This window comes from Anguilla rostrata, chromosome 5 (genome assembly GCF_018555375.3).
Source record: "Anguilla rostrata isolate EN2019 chromosome 5, ASM1855537v3, whole genome shotgun sequence".
NCBI classification, from domain to species: domain Eukaryota; kingdom Metazoa; phylum Chordata; class Actinopteri; order Anguilliformes; family Anguillidae; genus Anguilla; species Anguilla rostrata.
Window position 1 is genome coordinate 47,119,195 of NC_057937.1, and position 21,722 is coordinate 47,140,916.

The window sequence follows — 21,722 nt, forward strand, 5'->3', positions numbered from 1 at the left end:
GGGTGTGTTTCTTCCTAAATCCTAAGTATGAGTTTCAGGAAACACCCATCAACAGTCACTATACCAAACTTAATCTGCAGCTCCCTCTGCTGTGCACTGTAGCCACACTATACGGCAGGCGTCGGCGGTCACCTCACGACATTTACCTGCTTTAATTTCTGTTTTGTTTTATGTCATCATGCTGCTCAGACATTTGCGAAGATTCACTTATAAAATCCGTGACTTATTCATTCTTACATTGCAACCTCAACCCGCACTAGTGGTTATATAAATTAAATAACGAGCTAAATTTGGGAAGTACGAAAAGTAATAAGCGACCCTTTCGGCTAAATGTGTCTGGTTTTTTTCTTTCCTTATCAGATCTGAACGCAGATTACACAAGAAATGATAGGAGCAATGCCTTACTTTTTAATGAACAGGTTTGGAGCTCAGACAAAGGTAATACAGTATTTTCTAACCCGTAGTTACATTTTTGTTGCTGCTATTTAAAAACAAGTCATAAGGTTGAGCCTTACTTCTACATCACAAACTACACACTTGGGCTAGATAGCCTTACATTCACAGCTTTAAACAGGCTCAAATAATTTGATAACCCTCTTAAAACAGTAAAATAGAATTGTTTGTTTAAAGCACAGAAAATTTTTACTGAGCACAGGCAGTAAACGCAGTAGCGTACTATACCATTGCTTAGGGTTGAATAATTAAAGATATCCCCTGAGGGAATCAGAATCAGATTTATTGGCCAAGTAAGTTTGCACATACAAGGAATTTGTCTCAGTTTAGCTCTCATAGATCACGTTAAACAACACACAACAGCAACCACAGCAAAAAGATTGTAAGTTAGGGAAATTAAACTAAGGCAAATAAAGTAAATATAATAAATAAAAGGGAAGTATATAAAATGAAAAAAAAAAGAAATATAAGTATTAAATATATAAATTTAACAGCACTATGTACACACATCTTGACAGTATTGCATGTGATGTGAGTATAGTAACAACGGTAAAGTATTAACAATGTAATACTGTAAGTATAGGTAATACTGCAATAGAAATGACATTTACAGGTAGTGACAGTTGGGTGACAGTGTAGGGTCTAGATTCCAGATAGAGAGCAAAGTACAAGTGCAAAGTGGTGCAGTGGTCTGCATTCAGTTATTTATAAGTATCACTGCCCTGGGGGAACAATCTGTTCCTTTATCTGTTTGTTCTTCTTCTTGTTCTTTAGTGAATTCACCCTTAGTACTCTTAGTAGCCATTGTTGGAATCTCTCAACATTAACTACAAAGTATTTACAGAAAGATGGAACTGGAATTATAGGTTTAGATAAAAATATAGCTATAGAATAAATTTAATCTGAAAATGAAAACCAATACGTACACACTTGATACATCTGGAGTTTAAGCATGTCTGCAGTTCAGTCCATAACTGGACAGAGATGCAATTTTTGTTGTTTTGGCACTGCACTATAGCACATTGGATTTGAATGAAAACTGAAATGAAATGATGAATAAATATGAGGTTAAAATTCAAAATGGCAGCTTTAATTTGAGGGTATCTGCATTTATATTGGTGAACCCTGCAGGTATTACACAGCCACCCCATTTTAGGGGACCAAAAGTAATCGGACATTGGGTTCTCAGGTGTTTCTTGGCCAGCTTTGTGTTGTTGCACAGTTAGTTCTTACACAAGAAAATGTACAAATGGTCTAAAGTTGATTCTAGGTCTGGTATTTGGATTTGGGGTCTGTTGCTGTTGTTTCTCAACAAAAGGCCCAAAATAGTGTCTGTTCCAGTAAAGCAGGGCACGAGGCTGAAAAATCAGAATAACCTGGTGAGTTCAACAAACTGGTAGACCATGGAAGATCACTGCATTGGATGACTGAAGAATCCTTTCAATTGTGAAAGAAAAAAATCCTTTTCAGCTGTCAAATAGAGAACAGAGTTAGGTAAAAAAAAAAAAAAACAAAGTCTTATGGACAGATGAATGAGTATTCACCTGAACCAAAGTTATGGAAGAGAAAAATGTGTAGAAAGAAAGGAACTGCTCATGATCCAAAGCAAATCATGTCATACTTAATTTTTAATGATGTCTCATGGTTTAATTGCATCTGTGTCAGCATATAAACAGACAGTTCCCCTCAGCATCTTGGTATGATTCATGAAATGTAAAAAAAGAATGCATTCAATTTTATCAGTATCCTTTAAAGAATTACAGTTAGTCACAGCGATTAAGTCACAAAATACTCAAAACCACCAGATATAACCAGTTCTCCTGAATTAGGTTAGGCGAGAAATAAAATAATTTTTCTTTGCGTCACAAAATTTTGCTGATTTCAATCAACATTATTCAGAATTGTGGATACATGTCCTCTTTGTTCTCACACTCAGAGAGATTTCATGGCAAAAATCTGCAACATGCAGGTGTAGTTATTTAAACGATCCCGAAGCACAGGTTTTGTTAGCCTTTATTGCAGGTTGTACCAAAAGCTAATGCATTAGTAAACATCCATGTATCTTTTTTGTCATGTGTAGCGAATAACACTGTTTTTTATTAATAGGCTATAATTTATTATTTAATCTTCCTAAAATGATGTGAAGAAAGAAGCTGTGTGTTTGCCTGCCAATGGATTATTCAGATTGTTCACAAGTTTATTAATCAAGAAAAATGATTGAAAACCGGTCTCAACCACTAATCAGTTTAAAGGGAAGTTTTCTGCCTTCTCAGTCGCCACTATTTGGAAGGAGTATTGATCGAGGTGATCAGTGTGTTTGTTTCCAATCGATATGAGAACCGTTGATCTGAAAATAATGGATGACATTAGTGCTGGTGGTGGGACAGTTTGAGAGCCAGCCCTCCAGCAGGGTCACTGAGGGCAGGTGTTGGCCTATGAAAAGCGTTCTCTGGTCATCAAGGACTGCAATAAGCACTCACTATATGTTAACTGTACCCCTGTGTCTTTCAGTGATTAGTGAAATTTACAAGCCTTTAACAGTGATCTCTGCATGGACACATAGGTGATCTATGTCTTACTTTGAAGAATTTCATTCAGCTCAATAAAATAAGATGATTATATGACCGTTGAAACGGTTTTTCTGTAAACTGGCCCCTGGGGGCCTGTTGGAGCAGAGAAGATGAACTATCAACTGCAGTCAGCACTACCGATTTGTCCTCTGAGATCTCAAGTGTCACTTAAATTGCATTCAAGTGAATAATAGCTGAACAAAACTGTTATCGATTGTTTTGCACCAGAGGATGGATTTTGAGGTTTGAAACGATTTTTAGGTTAACTGATGTAGTATGTGATTTTACTCCCATTAAAATACCAAACACAGTTATTATGCAAGATTACTTAAAAGTGCTTTAATTATTGTTGTTTTGAAGAAATATTTGAGAAAACCCTAATCTAAGGAAAGGCATTTGGGACAATTGTGTAAAATTGGTTGTTTTTCCTCTGTACTAATCAAATTGGTATTATCAAATCATACAATGTGGCAAAATTCACAATGTCTGCATTTATTTCATGTGTTTTTTAAATAGATATTGAACTATATTACAACAATGTCATTCAATGAGTCATGTACACCAATTTCAAGTCAGCATAAGTATAGTCTATGGACAAAGTAAATTTTGACAAACCTTACTTTGTCCATATACTTATATTGTACTCCATAATGATTTTTGTTTATGCATTTTCATGGGAAGGGTCTCATACACAGGACGAAGGTCACAATCCACAATACAGAATAACAATTCATTTTTCTGATAAGGAAAAAAGGCATGGGATCTTAGATGTTCAGTTTCTGATCTAAGGCCCTCAGTTGGCATAATGGGTTTGAAGGCGGGGCTAGTCAGTTTATAAAAGCAGCACGATTATTGTTTCACATTTCAAAGAAACTGGGGGCATCTATTAATTGGGGTAGAGGTTTTGCTACCTCCAGCTCGAGCTCAGCGCGAACTTAGTCCCCTTTGGCGCCATCAGGAATCAACGCATCACGGAAAAAGTTAGTACCATGGAGAGCTCAGGGATACTGGTCGGGCTACTGTGCATCAGCCTCGTGTCCGTCTTATGTTGCGGACAATCGCGGGAAGTGTCCGCAGAGGAATTTGAAGCGAAGAAATCTCCCGATTCCACGGAGAAAGAGCTCGTAAGTGACAACATTATGCCGGTCAGCAGTTGAATAAAATTTATGCAAAGGGCTAAATTTGATGTTTACTTAAATTGAAACTTCTAATATACTTTTTAAAAATCCTATTCAGGGCACATCGTTTAAAACTCTTGTTTTGGTTATGCAAAGTACGCTATACCGACTCTGACTGTAGTACAGAGTATAGCCCATTAATTGATTTGAGGCTACTTTCATGTTTGTGAAATAGGCTACTGTTCAATTTTGTCATTAGGACAAAATAGGAATTGCCTGTAGATGCATATTTTCGTAGAAAAATCATGTCTCAGAGATTTTTTATTTTATATCTAGAATATGTCCATAGATCTGTGATATCCATATACTGGTACTGTATTTGAGTATAACTGAGTCCTTTGTTACTGCGCTTAGTTGGAGGCAATGGAGGACCTGCTGGGAAAGTTTCAGAGCAGACTACCGTCAACCGAGAAGAGAGGGAGCATCCCGCTGGTGAGTTCATCCCACACCGGGTAGTCCCCATGCTCACCTAACACAAACCGGTCGGCTACTCCCATCATGCCTATTATATTAATGACAAAAGTCAGCATTGAAGTAGCATGTGAAGAAAACTGCTATGTTCTTCAGTAAACTTCATTTTTGCTCTTGGTCTAATGTCAAGTGATGTTGTACGGTAGTCCATAGTTTTAATTATTTCAGAAGGATTGTTTTGTTTTAGTATTCTTTGTTTGAAATGTTGTTCTTATCGTTCAACAAGCTTTCTAAACGTTAATTTAAAGCAGTTCAATTTTACTTCAACCACGCGGAACGGAGAACCAATTAACAAGGTTGCTGAATGTCCGCTTTATTATTCAGGCACGAAAACAATTATAAACTGATCAAGATTGGAGACATAAGTTAATTAGCAAAGTCGATCTTCAAATGAACAGAAAGCCACAGTCAAGCCTTTATCTTTTGAAATATTAAACTAATTGGGTTTTGATAACTGGGCTTCTGGCGGAATGCATTTCGTGTTTGGGTAGCCACCCGTTCCAGCGTTCATTAGCCTATTTCTCTTTCTTCCCCGCATAGTGTGGGGTAGGGGACCGCTGTGCTGTGAGGCTGGGGCCACGCATCGGGAAGCTCTGTGACTGCGCCGGGAGACGCAACTGTAACTCCTTCCTCCTCAAGTGCATCTAGAACCCTTTCTCCCTCTCTCCTGCACGAATTCTGCCACAACTAGAGGCAGAGAAAATGATACCTGGCCTGGCTGAATATGTTTGTCTTACAAAAACAGCGTCACCCCAAGAGTTTCACAAGGTCCATGATGTATTTTTGGTTTCTTATTCTTCTGTCTCTTGTACTTCCTTTAATATTCAAAGGAATGTAGTCAAGCTTTGTGTTTTGCTTGGATATGAATTATGTATGTATTGTTTGCAAAATAAATAAAGGTATTGTTCACCACTCTAAACAATTTAGACTTTTTTTTTTTTTTTTTTTTTTGAGGTGATGGACATAAACCAATATAGACAGGACATGGACTCAGCAACAAGACAACCAGAGGGAACAGACATAGCCAGCCATGGATAGATGTATGTAGCCCTGGTACAGTCTAACAAGGAGACAGCACAATCTTTCAAATGAAACGGGGATAGTTTTTTGGCATGAAGGGTTTGAGATTTATTGATTTTAAAATATTGATGATAATCATTAACGTCATTGATTATATCAATGACATCCAATACCAGCAAGTCCTGCAGAGATAGCTGCTAGGGGAGTGGGGTGGCTGGGTGGTTGTGTGAATATGTGTGAGGTGAATGTAACTGTCTTTTGATAAAAAAGCATCACCCCAAGAGCTTCACAAGGTTTATGATTTTACATACAATGAATAGACAGTTATATGCCCTTTTTACATCATGCTGTTCTTATTTTTCTGTTTCTTGACCTCTCTTTAATATTCAAATTAATAAACTCAAGCTGTGTGTTTTTCTTGCATATGAATTATGTATGCATTGTTGGCAAAATAAATAAATGTAATGTTCACCACGCTAAACAATTTAGGCTTTTTATTTCAACATAAACACGCAAATTTTGCATTGTATTTATTGGGATAATTAAATAAAAAATAAGCTTTTTCTAAAATTATCTCAGTAAATCCTACCCATTTCAATAAACCCAGAGCTTTGAAGACAGCATTCTCAGTTTCAGAAAAGAAGGCTATGTCTTTAGTGTATATTCATGATCTCCCTTCCATAATTCATTGCAAAGTTCAGCAATATATGTATCAACATGTTTTTCATTTAGGTTGCTAACTAGTTTTGGATGTGGAAATAAAAACATGGGTGTACTATATTCTGGTGTGACAAATTTTTCTCAATTAATAAATCTTCATCACTGCCTTATTTGTACAAAAAGAAGATTATGCTACTCTGAAGAAAATCTCAATATTTTGTGTTGTGCACTTGTGTGTGTATGTTGTGTGTGTGTGTGTGTGTGTGTGTTTATCTATGTGTACATGCGTGCATGTATGTGTGTCTCTATGAGTGTGTGTGTGTGTTTGTCTATATGTACATGTGTACATGTATGTGTGTCTCTGAGTGTGTGTGTGTTGTGGTGTTAGACTGAAATTGCCTGAGAATTGAGTCAAACTCTGGTATGGAGACTTAATGAGCTAAGTTGGGAAAATGTTGATTGAAACCTAAATATTTTTTTAAGAAAGGCAGGCACTAATTGTAGCATTGTTACAGGAATTAATATAGCTTACTCGTTTGATTTAAGGACACATGCAAAGTGTAGGTTCAAACTCAGCATGTATAACGAGCAAAATTCTGCATTGAAATTCTACAGGACCATTTCTGTCAACAAAGCTCATTGTCAGTGTGCAATAGTACCCTGTCACCACACACTTAAAACAAGTAAACAGTAGCTATTGAAAACACTAGCTCATCGCCCAGACAGGCTTTTGCATCATGTACCACATGCACCTGTTGTAACCGATAGACGTATAGACAGTGATGATGCTGTAAGCTCAGACACTGTGACGCTAGTCTCTTGTGTTGCTTTGTTTGGTTGACCTTGCCTGTGGCTTTGAATGAGTAGGGTTGGCTGAGGCCGGGTGCGTGTGGAGTGCAGCCAGTGACACTGTGCCACCTTGTTAACTCAGCTGGCTCCTTTCTCTGCAGTGTTATTTTATGATATTCGCCCCTCCCCTACTGATGGGCTCTTATCGCAAACCTCTCTCTGCGGACTAGAGGCTGAGCCTTGCTTCAGGTAGATGAGTCACCATGTGCCCATCAGACAGAAAGCATGCAAATTTTGTGCATATGTTTAAACACAACACATAATCTTGCATCATGTCTCCAAAGGGGCTAAAACAGTGTTTATTACATAATTTATGCTAAGAATCATGCATTCTGTTAGCATGAAGTTAAAACATGATAAAGAGATATAACATTGAGGGAAAGACACTGATCTCTAGTCAAGAAGTATATTTTCTGAATTACTCCAACAATAACTTCATAGATAGTGGATCTGTATTGAAATAGGCTTTTGGAAGGATGGAATTTACCTGAAACAATGAAACCACGTGAGACAGAAACAACAAGGCAAACACAACATATGTGACATAGAACAAATGGAAAACAGACATATTTGAAATTCTGTTGAACTGTCAAATGGATAGACGTTCTGCAGAGTCAAGAAATTTAGAATGCACCACACCGCTAAACACATGCCAGCAGTTCATGAGGGTATCTACAAATCCATAAAATGTCATTACTGTGGCTAATAGTTCATTTAAACATCCTGCAGTTTCGTGCCTCAGGGGCAGACAGCAAGTGCAGCATTCTCCTGTTGAACGAAACAATCATTTCTGCAAGCAGTAAAAACAAGTGGTTGGCAACAGATCTTTATTGCTTAATCTCATAGTGTTCAGCACTTGCTTGGCCTAAAGGAATACGTAAAGGGCATTACGGTCTTCGTTATTCAAAGCCTTTGCCTCTGTGGCAATGTGAGATTCTTCAAGAGGGGCTCAACAGTACAGAGAAACCTGTCCCTGCCTCTTCTACCAACTTCATGTCACTAAATTGAGACAAAAGACTGTTTTACATAATGGTAGCAACCTGTTAAACCTGAAAGCAAAGGCATTTCATTGGAAAGACAGATCTGTACTGGAACTCCCAATACAACAGTCCACAACATACTGGAGAAGTAAATTATCAGAACAGTTGTATAGCTGGTTCACAGCAACCTGGGTCTTCAGTGCAGTCTCACTGGAGTTTAGCTGCATGGAAGCAGGGTCTGGGGCTTAATTTCAGCAGCCAGTAGCTGCATGTACAACATTTTGCTTTGACGTGTTATGAGACGCTGAGCAGAGTGCGTTCCCATTTTGCTCGAGTTGAAAGATAAATTCAGGTGACAAAAAGGTTATGGGGAAGTAAATTTCCATGTCATCGTGTGCTGTGTGGTTTAGCACAACAGTTTGCTTTGACGTGTTATGAGAAGGTGAACAGAGAAGAAGCTCCTCCTCTTCTGTAACGAGGGCCAGTCTGCGTGGAGTTAGCTGTGCTGCCAGGCCCCTGTGCTTGCAGCACGTCCGCGAATTCGCACCGCCTTTCTCTCTGCCTCTTATTTGGTCAGAGCAGGACACGGACGCATCTGTGTGCGCTAACTGCTGTCTCATGGCTGTGAGCTGGCTGCTGCAGGGAGCTGAATTGTTCAGGGAGACCGTGTTAATTGTGATTTTCACTCGAATGTCACGTTTGCCCCGGCCACAGGAAACGAGGGAAGATTGGGTCTGGGTCAAAATGACTACAATTTATGTCTTGACACATCTTCCCATTTTTCTGGATAACATTTGTGAAATACCACCTTTTTTTCTAAGAGACCAGTTAAGAGTGTTCCAAGAGTGTTCTTTATTCGAAAGACACTATATTACTCTTTGTGCATAGTGTACTACTGGTGTAGGAAAAGGAATTGGAGGAATGTCAAAATAAGGGATGGCAGTAATTCTTTACAAAAACAAATTTTGATAGCATTTGATGTTTTGGTTTCTTCTTATTTCACTTTAATTCTGTAATAAAGCTTTGTAATTTGTATTTTTTGGAAATAAAAAAGAAAAAAGTAAATATGCAAATGATAAAAACTGTGATGGGAAAATAATCCATTAAAATCCATTTGCAAAAAACAGTCTATTCAACAACAAGCATGATGGTCGCTACAGCTAGCACTGTGAGGAGCTGGGGAAACTGACCTATTGCAAAGCACAGACAGGTTACATAATCCTAACTTCATCTTCAGCATTTAATTACAGTGCTCACATTTTGAATTCAACCATAGGTTACAATATTATCATCCTTTTCTAACTGTAGAGAAGTACTATGACAATTAATATTTAGATGGATGACAGCATAATAACTGCTTCTTCTTTGCCATATTTCTTGCAACTTCAGTGCCTATTTTACTTGTGCTACAGCTACGCTACCTGTGGTTTTTTTTCTTTAAACTTAAATTAGATAATATTTCACTCAATTTAATTACTCGTCCACCTTTCTCCCATCCCTCTACCTCCCACTTTGCAAAATGATTGGATAGACCTCCAATAATTTGTTTAATTGTAATTAAAGCCAAAGGAGGCAAAGTTGTATCTAAGATTATTTAAGAAGTAAAACTGTAATCTTTTTGTGTTATTGTAGGTAGAACGTTTATACTTTGGTTTGTTATTCAATAAATGTGCATTTATTAACTGAATTCTTCACTACTTAAAGTTTTTTTTTTTTTTTTTTACCACAGGTGGCCTAAGACCACGGTTTTGGCTTGTGCTGTACATATATGCAGTAGCGGTGCTTAGGGACAGCAAGCGGGGGCTATAGCCCCCTCAGGAATAGCACTGTCCCAGCTAGCACTGACCCAGCCCCCAGGCATTTTCCACAATTTAACATTTTAAAATAAAAAAGTGAATGATCAGCACCCTCATGTATTGACTTATTCCTGACACTGGCACTATATATATTACAAAAGGTAATCTATTAAATGACCTTATCTAATTGTGCCTTTATGCATACTTTCCAGGCTTAAGTAGTATGCAGTTTGTATGGCTTGGATAGTATGGATTGTGTAGTTATATGGTTATCAACAATGCAAAGCTATGTCTACTATTTTGTATCCTACGAAGCACATTTTAATTACACTCTGTTATTAAATAAAGTATGATTTGATAAGCTTCACAGTAATCACCATATTTAATGAAACAGAAAAGCCCAGTTAATCAAAGTAGTCCAATGGCTAATTGGGTGGGGGTGTATTTTCAGCACAAAGGACTCTTTCATTAACTTTAGAATGTGGCATGCCTGTTAAAGTCATTTTTTCTAAGCATGAAGTCCTACTCCACTGATTCACTAGCGAATGAGTATGCCTGTGCTCAAGAAAATAGGTATGAGAGGTGAATGGATTTCCACGTCTGAGGATATGTGTATTTACAGGAAATAAGCTCTTGCACTGTAGCTCCAAGTAAAACCTGTTAATTAAGATATAAATTAATCAATTGCCATGCCATGTATCCAACTATTAAATATGTAATAATCATTCCACCACTAAAACTTCAATACTAACACCATTATTTTTTAATTTCATTCATATGACTGCTGAGGGCAGCACCACTGATGAGAAATAACATACAAGTCCTGAAGACCGTGTGACGTTAACAAAAACAACTGAAAAGAGATGTAATGTTCCACCTTAGTGATTCCTGAGTTTTACAAAATGCTTTGTTTGTGGATTTAACTATTCACCTTCAGTGTACTTATATTTTATTATGGTTCTTTGTATCACACCTATTTCAACCATGGGAACCCTTGTGTTTTACGAATACAAACACAATATACATAATTTATTAGCACAGCGAACATAATTTCCCAGTTTACATTAGATCTGCCCATTAGCTGAAATTAACTGGCTAATTATTGAAAGCAGTTTAGGTCAATTACCAAGCTCCAAGGCACAACAGAAATGGCCTAGTCAAGATTTTAACTCATTACCTTCTAGTTATAGATTCAGTTCACTGCTCACTGCTGTACACGACTGAAAACCATGGTATGTCTTAAAATAATACCCCCTCAGGAAACTATACCTTTCATCCAATGCATAGTGTAAGGCTGATGCAGTGCTTTCAGTCGGTGAATGATTCTTTTTAGAGAATAATTAGCCCTTTGAGAGGTCACTCTTTATGTTGTGCAGGATAGGGCTGCTCCTGTTTTCTGTGTTTAAATTTAACACGCCAAATGAGCCAAGTAGTAACGTGCATCTGTCCAACCCTGCAGGGCAATTACAATCCTGGTGTCAATGAGGAAGGTTTCAGTGACAAAGGTCCCTACTTACTATGGTCTCTCTTAATTAGAAGTCCAGATTTATTCTTTCTACAAAATGCATTTGTTCCTTCCTTGTATTTGCCTTTTTAAAATACCATACTTACAGCATTTTACAGCCATTTACAATTAAGGATTTTAATTTATTATACTAACTTTAACTGAATAACTTTGTCTAAACACACTGCACATTGTTTTATAGCCAGCCAAGTGTTTGTTTGAATGATTGTCTGTCTAAAGTGCTAACTGATTCTAAAATAATATAATTTCAACATACAGGTCAAATTTCAACACTAGCTGCCCCTTATAAGAAAATGAAAAATAAAATCCAAATTGCAATTTTAGGATCAGGGCCTGCTGTTGAAGATAATTTGTTCTCCATTACTTATTTTATAAGCAGAGCATCTATTTTATAAACAAAGCATCTAGAGCAGGGGTGGAGAACCCTGTTCCCGGAAGGGCTGAATCTGTTATTGGATTTTATGTTAACTTCTCTTAATTATTTAAGAACCCCAGGCAATCATGTGACATGATATTTTAGCTACATTTATTTGTGAGCTCAGTAATTACAGCTGTTTGACTGTTTGGGTCTAATCTATGAGTGAACTGCCCTCGGTCTGTGAAACTAAAAAAAAAAAAACTAATTGAGCCAGAGTAATTAGAGAAAACAAAACCTCTGCATACATCAGCTCTTCTGGAATGGGTTCGCCCACCCTGATCCAGACGTACAATAAAACTGTGATGTTTTTTTCTGTACATTATGATTATACTGCCACCCATTGGCTAATTCCAATAATACACAAACTAACGAGACTGCAGTAATATCTAAGTCCTGTCAAGACAAGTCTAGATTTTTGATTATGTACTATGGCTGTATGAGCTCCTGCACAGAACTAATTGGATGTCTGATTAACTATAGCTAATCCTGTTTTACTGTCAACTGAAGTACATTTGAAAAGTTTAAATAAATCAAGTGCTATATCAAGGCCTTGGTTTTATATGATAACCCAGTTTAAAAATGTTCTACTTTTCACCATCTTTCTTAAACAGTTATGTTCTCTTTATTTTTATTTAGAAATCAATCTACAGTTCAAAGGAAATTAGTTGGAGTCCTGCGCTGAGTACTGTGGGTTCATTTTGAGAATGTATGAATCTTCCAAAAGTTGTTTCAACTTAAACCAGATAGATTCGAAGATGCAGACTCATGCTATTTACTCAGTCTTAAGACTAATGGCAGCTGTGTAAAAAGAGAGGACTTTGGACAAAATTAAATAATGTGGTTCAAGAAGATTTTGAAAATGCACATTGTTACTTGCCATTGCAACATTGTAAAAAAAATGTGTGACTGTCTTATTTTTAATTCTATAATCTTTAATTATCTTTTTGTCCATCAGCTTAATAGTTTTTTCTTTGGGATAATGCAGAAATGTGTATGGACACTATGGCAAAAGCTAAATATAGCTGAAGCATAAACTCAAATGCCAGGCTAGATATTTTACCTTATATTATACAAACTATGTTACCTTTTAGCAATACTGTATTACACACCAGGGAGTGCTGTCACACTGTATCAGCCTGGCTGTGATTTGGTCGTAGCAGAGCAGTACTTCCTAGTGTGTGTAATTATGTCATATTAGCCGTGGATAATATTTAAAAGTAAAAGGTACGATTGTGGAGCTGGCTGCTGCAGAAAACTGATAGAGTGCAGATGGAATGCAAATCAAAATTCCAAGCATTAGAGGGCAGTCTCTGTCTCCAAATACAATTAGCAGGCAATGTTTTGCACAACATTGCACCTTCCATGCATGAGCCTCATCAGTGCCTAGTGCTGAACACTCCTCCCACTCACTCCCGCCCCACAACCATGCCCCCTACCCCCTGCACCCCTGGAGCCCAGCATCATCTTGAAAGATTGAAGTGGACTGATGTCACCACGGACGACTCTGAGAGGATGGGTCTGAACCGTGCGATCTAAAGTTGGCGTATGACATTTCAGTAATTAAATCTCTGCAGCCTGGTGGGTCCCCACACAGGCAATCATTCTGAAACTGTTTACATTTAATAATTCTGCAGATGCATGGTCCTCAGCTCTAATTACCTGCCACTCTGGTTCGCTAAATAAAGATTATATTCAGGCTTTATTAAAAAGTCAGAATAATTGCATTTCTTATTAAATTCAAGATGACACATCATTTGCTCAGTCATTAGTAGACCAGTACAAATTTCCAACTGTTTGTTTCTCACTAAAGAAGTCAAACATTTTGAAGAACTGGAACGCAAAGCAACACTTGTTTTGTCTGCTTAAAATCTCTCTATTTTGAGCAGCACACAGTATATAATTTGAGAATGGTATATAAAGAAGCCAAGACAACACAGCCAAGACAACAAAGCAGTATGCATTAATTGTGAGACAGACAAGTAATTTACCGAAAAGTTATATTTGTACAAGACGTGGAGGAGGAACAGATTTAGTCTACATCTTGGCTGGGAGTCTGAAAAAGGAATTCCCTGGCTGTGAAGATGAGGATATCAACTCCCCTTCACATCATCACATGAAAGTGTTGGTAGGAGAAGAAGATGTGGAGGAGGAAAAGAAAACAATAAAACAGCTGAGAGGAGAGAGTGCAAGCATGCAAGACATTATAACTCACTGCAAATACTTCAGGAGTCCCAAAGCAGACAAAATATCAATTTAGAGCTGCAACATATTTCATGAAAGGTAAGGAAAAGGTAGGAGTTCAAATGTTCTAAGCAAATCCAATATGATACTGTAGAGTCTTTCTTTTTTAAAAGGAATAATTTAGCCAGATCATCACTGCAGAACATAACTGAGTTCTTAGTTGACCTACCTGGTAAAATGAAGGTTAATAAAATAAATAGCACATTTTCAAAAAGGTCAAAATGTTTCAAAAGGAACAAATGTGCATAATGCGTGGTTGTTGGAGGACAATACGATGATCTTCTCCCTTCTACCTCTATAATTATTATGCCTTTTTTCAGTTTGGTTAAAAGTGAGTAATTATTCCAAAGAAATCATTGTGTTACTCATATTTGGTTGCTTAGAGAGCAAAGAACTTTGTGATTTGATCATTATTTTAGGGAAATTTCTGAACAGTAAGTGAGAGAGCTTGGTGTGGGAGTACTTGGAAGAGTGGAGATCATTATCAGCATTATGACAAAAGACAATGTCAAAGATACAAGACATCAATACATTGTAATTAAATAAATAAGCACGTTCTGTCTTAAAGTAAATGCAGCTGTGCAGGCCAAGAGAAAGGTTTTGAAATTGTGGCTCAGACAGTTTTCTAAGCCCTCTAATTACCTCAATCTGACGCAGGAGGGGTAGGTCCACTGAATCAGAGCTGTCTCATAATTTAGCTACACTGACACAGAGAATCTGCTTCAGTATTAATTACAGTACCAACAGCGTCCCGCAAAGACATGGACTTCAGCATTCTCCCTTCTTCACGATAAAATAATTCATCTTTTAACAGTTGACAGAGCTGGCCAGTTAGTCCTGCTTGCCAGAAGCCCAATCTGAAATGGAATGAATCTCTGACAGATGCATTGCTCTTCAAGACCAATAGCACAAAATGATTTCAAAATGTTCTCATTTATGCATAAATTAAGGATAAAATCTGAGGGAAATATTAACATTTATTTTGACAGCAGGATTCACCAGCAGAACTAAATTGGTTTTTAAAAATGCTGTTGGGGCAAGATATGTGATGTAAAGTTAGATCTTCCCTAATAAAGGTCAGGCATAGCAGAAACATAGCAGTTGTATGTTATTGGACTGTTTAAATGAAAAATATTATTTGTACACCAAGTGAAAAATAAATATGCGCATAGAAACCAAATATGTGCTCTTTGATATAATTTTTAATGTCCATTTATTTTTCATTGCTTTCCACGATTTCACAATCAAACAGAATTTGACCTTGATGTTTAATTTTAAAAAATTAGACAAATCAAACGTTCCTCATCACCCACAAAAATTCCATATTGAGTCATGCTTCTTGCATTAATCTCATGTAAATAGAACTACACATCTCTTTTCAGAAACTGGCTCCACATTTTAAGTGGAGATCTTAACCTTAAGTAGACTGAAGCTAGAAGGTTCTAGTTGTTCACAGGACTTGCCATTCCAGGATGCAGTGGGCATGCCATTGAGTGCTGTGGGTTTCTATGGTTTGTACAGTGAAGTGCCACAATCCAATTCCGAAACATTGTATGAAACTTGAAAGAACTTTGAATGGGAGACTAAATGCAATAACAACTGGTTCCAGTTGAGTAATTTGATTGGACAAGAGCCATTCCACGAGTGTTGATGCAATACCACAGCACTGGAGCTTTTTAATGTGACTCACTCATCTTTGTATTAATTCTAATTGATACACTGTTGAAAGTAAGGTTACATTGGTAGCTAGCCTGCTATTTTGGGCTTACTGTTTAAATGTTGCTTAGCAACATTTTTGTCAATGAAATCCTTAAAGAGGTAGGACTGTTGGCAGAGCTGAATAAATGACAAAAAATTGTAATTTGCCGTCTCAATCATTACTTGATAAACAGTTTGTAGGCTAGCAGAACTTGACTTGAGCAATATCACACTCAAGGTTGTTATACAGTATATCAGCACAGCTGTGATTTTCCTAGGCACTCAGCCTGTGGCCTCATGCCTATGACAGCCCATGCTATTGTGTAATATTGCTCAAGTCAATCCTGTTTGTGGAACTTTCTCATTATAATGCTACTCACAAACAAATTGGAGTGTGGGGGAAAATATATCCCCAACATTCCTGAAACGGTTTCTGGCCTGATAGGTGCAGAAAGCAGCTGATAAAAAATTCGGACTTTTCGCACCTCGGAAGATCTGTTTGTGTCTTCTGTTCAGTGATGTCACACTGCTCCATCGACCCACGCACTTCCCTCAGGAAGGCAAACAAGCAGACAGAGGAGCTGCGTGACAGTGCAGCCTTGTCCCCGATCCCATGAAAAAGTAATTACAGGGGGGAGAACAGCTAAAGAGAACCTGCTGGGCTCAGAAGCCATCGCGCTCGACAGGAGTGGAATGACAAGCCCGGCCGGGCTCTGTCACTGGCAGCCATGTGTGAATGACAATGAGCCGAAGCATGAGGGCATGCCTTCAACCCACATCAGACCACCAGCTGCTTTAAACACAGCCTGATTGCCACGGACACATCGGGATAATGGGCTTTTAATAAACAGGACTGAGCTCCTGTGGTCAATCCATGATTTACCTTGGATCTACCCGCATCAGTTGCACTTATCAGAGCAGCATAAATGCTCTTATTATCAACATTTTGACACCCCGAAAAGCATTTTCCCCCTTCTTACTTTCCTCTATTATTGCATATTTACCACCCTGAATTGTTGCAGAACTTTAGACAAAATGTAATATTAGACAAAGGGTACCTGAGTAAACACAAAACACAATTTTTTAAATTATTAGTTTGTTTATTTAATGAAAAACATTATCAAACACCCATTTCACCCATGTGAAAAAGTAATTCCCCTTAAACTTAATAACTGGTTGCACCACGCCTAGCAGAAATAACTTTAACCAAATGCTATAATTTGATATCAGTCTTTCACATTGCTGTAGGGGAATTTTAGCCCACTCTTCTTTGCTTCTTTTGAATCATTCATGAACTTGCTTTTTGTTCGGATCTTTGTCTTGCTGCATAATCCAATTACACTTCAGCTTCAGCTCATAGACAGATGACCGGACATTTTTCTTAAGAATTTCTGGAACAGAGAAGAATTCATGGTTCCTTCAATAATGGCAAGTTCTCCAGGTCCAAAGGCATTAAAGCATCCCCACACCATCACACTACCACTGCCATGTTTGACTGTTGGTATGATGTTCTGACTATGAAATTCTACACAGTATTTGCTTTACGCCAGACATATTGAGACCCATGTCATCCAAAAAGTTCCACTTTTTCCTTTGATCGTGGCATAGAGTGCTTGTAGAAACTTTGCGGCGACTACTTCACTCTGATGGTGAGGTTCAATATGCGTGAGGTTTATATTCAACAGGGCTGGCTGCAGTCAAGCTTGGCTGTGTTCAACCAGCTGACTCAAATTATCAATTAAATTTGGTTACATTGAGTAACTATTTTTTTCACATGGGAGATATGGGTGTTTGATAACTTTTTTCATTAAATAACTGAACTAATAATTAAAAATGTGATTTGTGTTTAGGTGTTTAGGTTCAGGTTACCTTTGTCTAATATTGTATTTTGCCTGAAGATCTAAAAATCATTCAGTGTGACAAATATGCAATAATAGAGGAAATAAGGAAGGGGGCAAATACTTTTTCACAACACTGTATCCATGATAACTGTTCGGTTTTTTAACAGAATTTGACGCAATTGAAGAATTGTAGAGTTTAAATAAAATGAAAGAACTCACCCCATTCCTAACTACAAAACAAGCTACAATTCAATTAAAGTTCCTTTAAAGTGCAAATTTTCCTTATCACCACACAGCCCAACTGCACACAATGGTACTTCAGTAAGGTTAAAAAAAACTTAGTTATCAATTTTCTGTAATCTAAATTATGGACATACTTTTCAAACAAAACTTAACTTAAAACAAGTTAATATTTTCTACTTGAGAGAAAAAATAAGATTTTAAGTCTCATTGCAAGACTCAAACAGTAAACCCTGTGAGACCCAGATGTTCGTGTAATTGTAAAGTATTTTCTCTGAAAAGGAGTATATTGAAAAATGTTGTCTTCATTGGGCAGTGTCGGTTGGGTTTGGGTTTGTGTTAGGGTTACCAAGGGGGGGGTTAGGGTTAGGGTTAGGGTTAGGGTTAGGGTTAGGGTTAGGGTTAGGGTTAGGGTTAGGGTTAGGGTTAGGGTTAGGGTTAGGGTTAGGGTTAGGGTTAGGGTTAGGGTTAGGGTTAGGGTAGGGTTAGGGTTAGGGTTAGGTTAGGTTAGGGTTTAGGGTTAGGGTTAGGGTTAGGGTTAGGGTTAGGGTTAGGGTTAGGGTTAGGGTTAGGGTTAGGGTTAGGGTTAGGGTTAGGGTTAGGGTTAGGGTTAGGGTTAGGGTTAGGGTTAGGGTTAGGGTTAGGGTTAGGGTTAGGGTTAGGGTTAGGGTTAGGGTTAGGGTTAGGGTTAGGGTTAGGGTTAGGGTTAGGGTTAGGGTTAGGGTTAGGGTTAGGGTTAGGGTTAGGGTTAGGGTTAGGGTTAGGTAGGTTAGGGTTAGGTTAGGTTAGGGTTAGGGTTAGGGTTAGGGTTAGGGTTAGGGTTAGGGTTAGGGTTAGGGTTAGGGTTAGGGTTAGGGTTAGGGTTAGGGTTAGGTTAGGGTTAGGGTTAGGGTTAGGGTTAGGGTTAGGGTTAGGGTTAGGGTTAGGGTAGGTAGGGTTAGGGTTAGGGTTAGGGTTAGGGTTAGGGTTAGGGTTAGGGTTAGGGTTAGGTGTTAGGGTTAGGGTTAGGGTTAGGGTTAGGGTAGGTAGGGTTAGGGTTAGGGTTAGGGTTAGGGTTAGGGTTAGGGTTAGGTTAGGGTTAGGGTTAGGTTAGGGTTAGGTTGTTAGGGTTAGGGTTAGGGTTAGGGTTAGGGTTAGGGTTAGGGTTAGGGTTAGGGTTAGGGTTAGGGTTAGGGTTAGGGTTAGGGTTAGGGTTAGGGTTAGGGTTAGGGTTAGGGTTAGGGTTAGGGTTAGGGTTAGGGTTGAGGGTTAGGGTGAGGGTTAGGGTTAGGGTTAGGGGTTAGGGTTAGGGTTAGGGTTAGGGTTAGGGTTAGGGTTAGGGTTAGGGTTAGGGTTAGGGTTAGGGTTAGGGTTAGGGTTAGGGTTAGGGTTAGGGTTAGGGTTAGGCTTAGGCTTAGGCTTAGGCTTAGGCTTAGGCTTAGGCTTAGGCTTAGGCTTAGGCTTAGGGTTAGGGTTAGGGTTAGGCTTAGGCTTAGGCTTAGGCTTAGGCTTAGGCTTAGGGTTAGGCTTAGGGTTAGGCTTAGGGTTAGGGTTAGGGTTAGGGCTAGGGTTAGGGTTAGGGCTAGGGCTAGGGCTAGGGCTAGGGCTAGGGCTAGGGCTAGGGTTAGGGTTAGGGTTAGGGTTAGGGTTAGGGTTAGGGCTAGGGCTAGGGCTAGGGCTAGGGCTAGGGCTAGGGCTAGGGTTAGGGTTAGGGTTCACCAGACTTCACTTTTTATTTATGGCTGTTGCACTCAGGAATAAGACTCTGTACTGAGGCCATATGTGACTTTAATGATCTATTATTTTGAGCACATGTGAGGTAGCATATTTTGGGCCTGGACAATGTCTCTTTTCTTCTATTCTAGACACTTTGTGCATCAAGCTTCTCAAATCGCCAGTGTGGGGGCTGACAGACCTGTGCTAATGAAATGCTCTTTCCTGTGTGTGTGAGTCTCTGTGTGTGTATGCGTGTGTGTGTAATTACATCCCAGTTGGCTGAGATATGTCTCATTTACAGAATTTACAGAACATTTTACAGAATATGACAATAAAAGAAAGAATTATCTTTCTTTAAGGGTATGATTAAGGGTATGCTTCTCACGTGTTTCGTTCTCTGAAGATCCAATGAAAATAAATATGGGCATACCCATTAAAGCTCGTGAATAAGTTAATAAGTTAACCCTAATTGATCTTTCTGAGTACTGCTATATTATTTCCCAAAGTCCTGGCATTATAACAGGCTGAGCTGCTTGTCTGATTTGGGAATGAGACAGATCTTTCTAGTTCAATGAAATGACCTAACTATAGAGAACTTATCTTACTGTACCTTCACACTAGCTGATATTGATCTGATTAAAGTTTATGTGAATTCACTGCAGCCACTTTCAATGCACTTTACCTGAGAACAGCACTTGACAATAGGTTCACAACAGCTGTAATATGAGTTTTTGCAGCCAGCAGAAAAAATCCTGCATGCTCAGCTCTGCTCTCTGTTTTTAGTACAATACAGTCATCAAAAATCTCAACCCCAGAACATTTACCCAAATACCAATTTCACTCTGCTTTAGGAAAGAAGGACATCTCTGAAACTAAGCACAGGTCCTTTAATGATACCCTGCACTCATTTTAACAGGTAATTGAATCACATGGCTTGGGTTCTAAAATAAAGGTTTGAGCCAGAATCTCTCTCTAGCATATTAATGAGTTAGGTGTCCTTCAGTTACATGTCCTATGCGCTTGCTTTGCGTTAATGATGACAGGGACAGCGTCCTCTGGACTCAGCAAACAAAAGCAATACTTTTTCACCCAAAAAGGGACCACTTGGAAAAATCATGTTTAGATCACAATATTCAGGTCACACAAGAAATGGAATCCAATTAAAAATGACCAATAGAGCAATTATTAGTCAAACTCACTTGTGATGAGGGAGTGGTCTTTGCCTGATGAGAGCCTTGTTTAAATCCAGACTGGCTTCTGTGATTACCTTCAGATCAATAGAGGACATAAATTGCGCTGTTTTCTTTGGTGACAAATTGCTGCTCTATCATTTAGACATAAAAAGAAAAATGAGAGTGAACTGGATGCCCTAAAATGAAGTCACATGACCCTGTATCCTGGAATGCTCATCTCAGTCTGACTTTTGAATGTATCACAACTCAGACTGAGATGAGCTCAGTATATGACATGAACAAAAACTGGTTCAAAATGTCTCACACTGACCATGGAAAACAAAAGGCAAATGCATATTAAAATGTGCTTTTCTCTAATCCCCTGGTCCGTATTGTCCTAAGACATGACAAACCAAATTTCCTTCTTATATTAATATTTAAAAATGTATGCAGCTGTTATCCATTAAGAAAGAGATCACTCACAGTTAATATATGGAAATAAAAATCTGAATTTATAACCTCAGTCCTTGTCAAAACCAAAACAAAAGCAAGGTCAAGGGGATTCATGAGAGGGGGTAAAACCAACCATACAGATAAAAACAAACAGCCACAGTTCAGCTGCAATAAGTGTGCGAATCTCTTGTGGTCTCTGAAGCCTATAGAAATTTGTTGAAAATAATTAAATCTGAGGAGTGGATTTACAGTACTTGAACTTTCCCACAACATATTCCTGTAGTATTTGAAGTAATGCACCAAATCCTATGTTAATTATGTCATATATTGATGTTTGAAAAACTCTAATCCACCTTCCTCTATTTGAATTCAAAATGCATTTTCTGCTTTGAACACTGCAGTAATGAATGGGGCCAGATGATGTGCAGCATAATCTCCTCATTAAAGCCCTCTGTCTCACGC

The 21,722-nt window shown here is 38.3% G+C and overlaps 1 protein-coding gene across 1 annotated transcript; it reads left to right on the plus strand.

Moving 5' to 3' along the window:
* Positions 1-3,753: 3,753 nt before the first annotated feature.
* cartl (cocaine- and amphetamine-regulated transcript-like) lies at positions 3,754-6,163 on the plus strand. Its single transcript, XM_064336676.1, has 3 exons — positions 3,754-4,147; positions 4,556-4,633; positions 5,213-6,163. The coding sequence occupies exons 1-3, from the start codon at positions 4,013-4,015 to the stop codon at positions 5,318-5,320; spliced, it is 321 nt and encodes a 106-aa protein (XP_064192746.1). The 5' UTR covers positions 3,754-4,012; the 3' UTR covers positions 5,321-6,163.
* Positions 6,164-21,722: the final 15,559 nt, after the last annotated feature.

Excerpts from the sequence above, each read along its gene's own strand:
- cartl (XM_064336676.1), top strand. The coding sequence starts at position 4,013 with ATGGAGAGCTCAGGGATACTGGTCGGGCTACTGTGCATCAGCCTCGTG. Across the intron at positions 4,148-4,555 it reads ATTCCACGGAGAAAGAGCTC|TTGGAGGCAATGGAGGACCT; the intron begins GTAAGTGACAAC and ends TACTGCGCTTAG. Across the intron at positions 4,634-5,212 it reads AGAGAGGGAGCATCCCGCTG|TGTGGGGTAGGGGACCGCTG; the intron begins GTGAGTTCATCC and ends TTCCCCGCATAG.